Source organism: Perkinsus marinus (genome assembly GCF_000006405.1).
Source record: "Perkinsus marinus ATCC 50983 genomic scaffold scf_1104296934638, whole genome shotgun sequence".
Lineage (NCBI taxonomy): Eukaryota > Perkinsozoa > Perkinsida > Perkinsidae > Perkinsus > Perkinsus marinus.
In genome coordinates this window covers 1-1,639 of record NW_003214690.1, presented here as the reverse complement: position 1 = coordinate 1,639, position 1,639 = coordinate 1, and the positions used below count along the sequence as shown (strand labels likewise).

General features: G+C 52.1%; 1 protein-coding gene across 1 annotated transcript; it reads left to right on the top strand.

Moving 5' to 3' along the window:
- Positions 1 to 460: 460 nt before the first annotated feature.
- On the top strand, positions 461 to 1,610 carry Pmar_PMAR002748 (conserved hypothetical protein; the record flags this gene model as incomplete). Its single annotated transcript, XM_002784764.1, has 5 exons — positions 461 to 649; positions 698 to 823; positions 1,102 to 1,251; positions 1,297 to 1,431; positions 1,485 to 1,610. The coding sequence occupies 5 exons, from the start codon at positions 461 to 463 to the stop codon at positions 1,608 to 1,610; spliced, it is 726 nt and encodes a 241-aa protein (XP_002784810.1).
- Positions 1,611 to 1,639: the final 29 nt, after the last annotated feature.

Below are 1,639 nucleotides of genomic sequence, written 5' to 3'. Positions count from 1 at the left end.
GAGTGGAATCGAAGGTGTGGTATTACTAGAGTTACTCTCGCGAGTCGTAGTGTGATACTTCGTAGCCTCACGTGCGAGTCGTCGTGATTCAAGTTTCGGTCGGGTGTATGCTAGTTCGTCCCTCCATCAGGTTAATGTGGCAATGCTGAGCAGTTGTATATTCGGCGTACTGGGAGACACGAGGATCCTTTATGATGTGCAGATAGTTATGGAGCAGCTGTTCTTGCCCGCGTTGGACTATAAGTAGTTGGAGTCATACTCGAACCGTCTGTCCATCCATCATAAAATCACATCAGGCCACCGGACGGTTCGAGCCCTGGTCGGAATCGCAAGTCGTTGACAGAATCTCACATAAGTTCGAGGGGTCTGTCGTTGCCGGAGGCAGGGACGGATATGATGAGCGTGATGAGTTCAGGTAGAGGGGCAGGCTTTTGCTGCCGTTGCTGATGTCGTCTTAGTGATGGAAGGGAGCTCCGAGGATGAGGATTCCGATGCGTCGGAGAAGTCGGCGGAGTCGAAGGAGGAGAAGCCCGATGGTCGTGAGAACGGTGGTGACGCGAGGCTGGTCCAGGTTGGATCGGAGACTAGAGACGAGTTGGTTCTCAACGCGAGTAAATTCCATCAAAAGTTGGGCCAAGTGGCTTCGCAAGTGAGTTGATTACGGTGGAGGCGAGTTTGACGAGACGACTCTTGTCAGGTTTACGGTTCCTCGAGCATTCGCCCTCCTGAAGGGGTGGATTTGGATGAGCTGTTGAGGAAGCTTGAAGGGCCGGAAGAGTGTGGAGAGGATGTACATCGATGTGTTGAAGCTGTGGGGCAATGGGTAAGATGACGGTCTTCGATCAATGGTCTTTCCGAAGTACCCACCGGGAAGTGGGTGATCGCCTGTTTACGCGTTACCGAAAACTGAGAATACCGAGAACACAGTTGATTACTGTGTGTTGCTGGCAGTGCAATAATTGTGTCGAATTGCGCGGATGACGTTACGTTGAACTTACTGTGTCGTGATTCCGCTCTGTCGATCTCCAAACGAAAGGGAATCGCCGTGGGACGAATCATCGATGCCGCAGATGGTGTTAAGGAGAGACGTTACGTTTTCAGGCGGAGGAGGTTGAGCGGTTGCTGAAGACAGAGAAGGAACATGCGGCGGCCATTGGGCCTCACCCGATGGCGGAGATCCTCTTTTGGAGGGACCGGAGTGAGAGGCTGTCGAGCTTGTTCGAGCAACTGCAACTTGGACGCTGCCAGAAGGTAGGGACGTTCTTGTGTGGTGGCGGCAGTGCGAGTCGAATACAGGTAATTGAGATTGTGGAGAAATATCTGGTCGCTGGATCCAGAACAGGGGAGATGGAGTCGGCTGGCAGAGCATTCAGATGGTTTAAAGAGGAGCAATCGGCATTGCACAAGTTGCATGTGGAAGCCAAGGACAATGTGCTGACTTAGTGATGCTTTCTGTTGCATGTTATTTGCCCGACTGTTGGTAGGTGAGGTTCCTGATGACTTTGGAGCGGCATCTGAAGAAGTTGACTAATGGTGGTATGGCTGAGATTGCCGAGATGCTGCCGAATTTGATGAATGCTCTCAGGATGGTGTGGGTTGTCAGCAGGTAACTTTGGGGAAGGACTATCGTAGGAGGTCG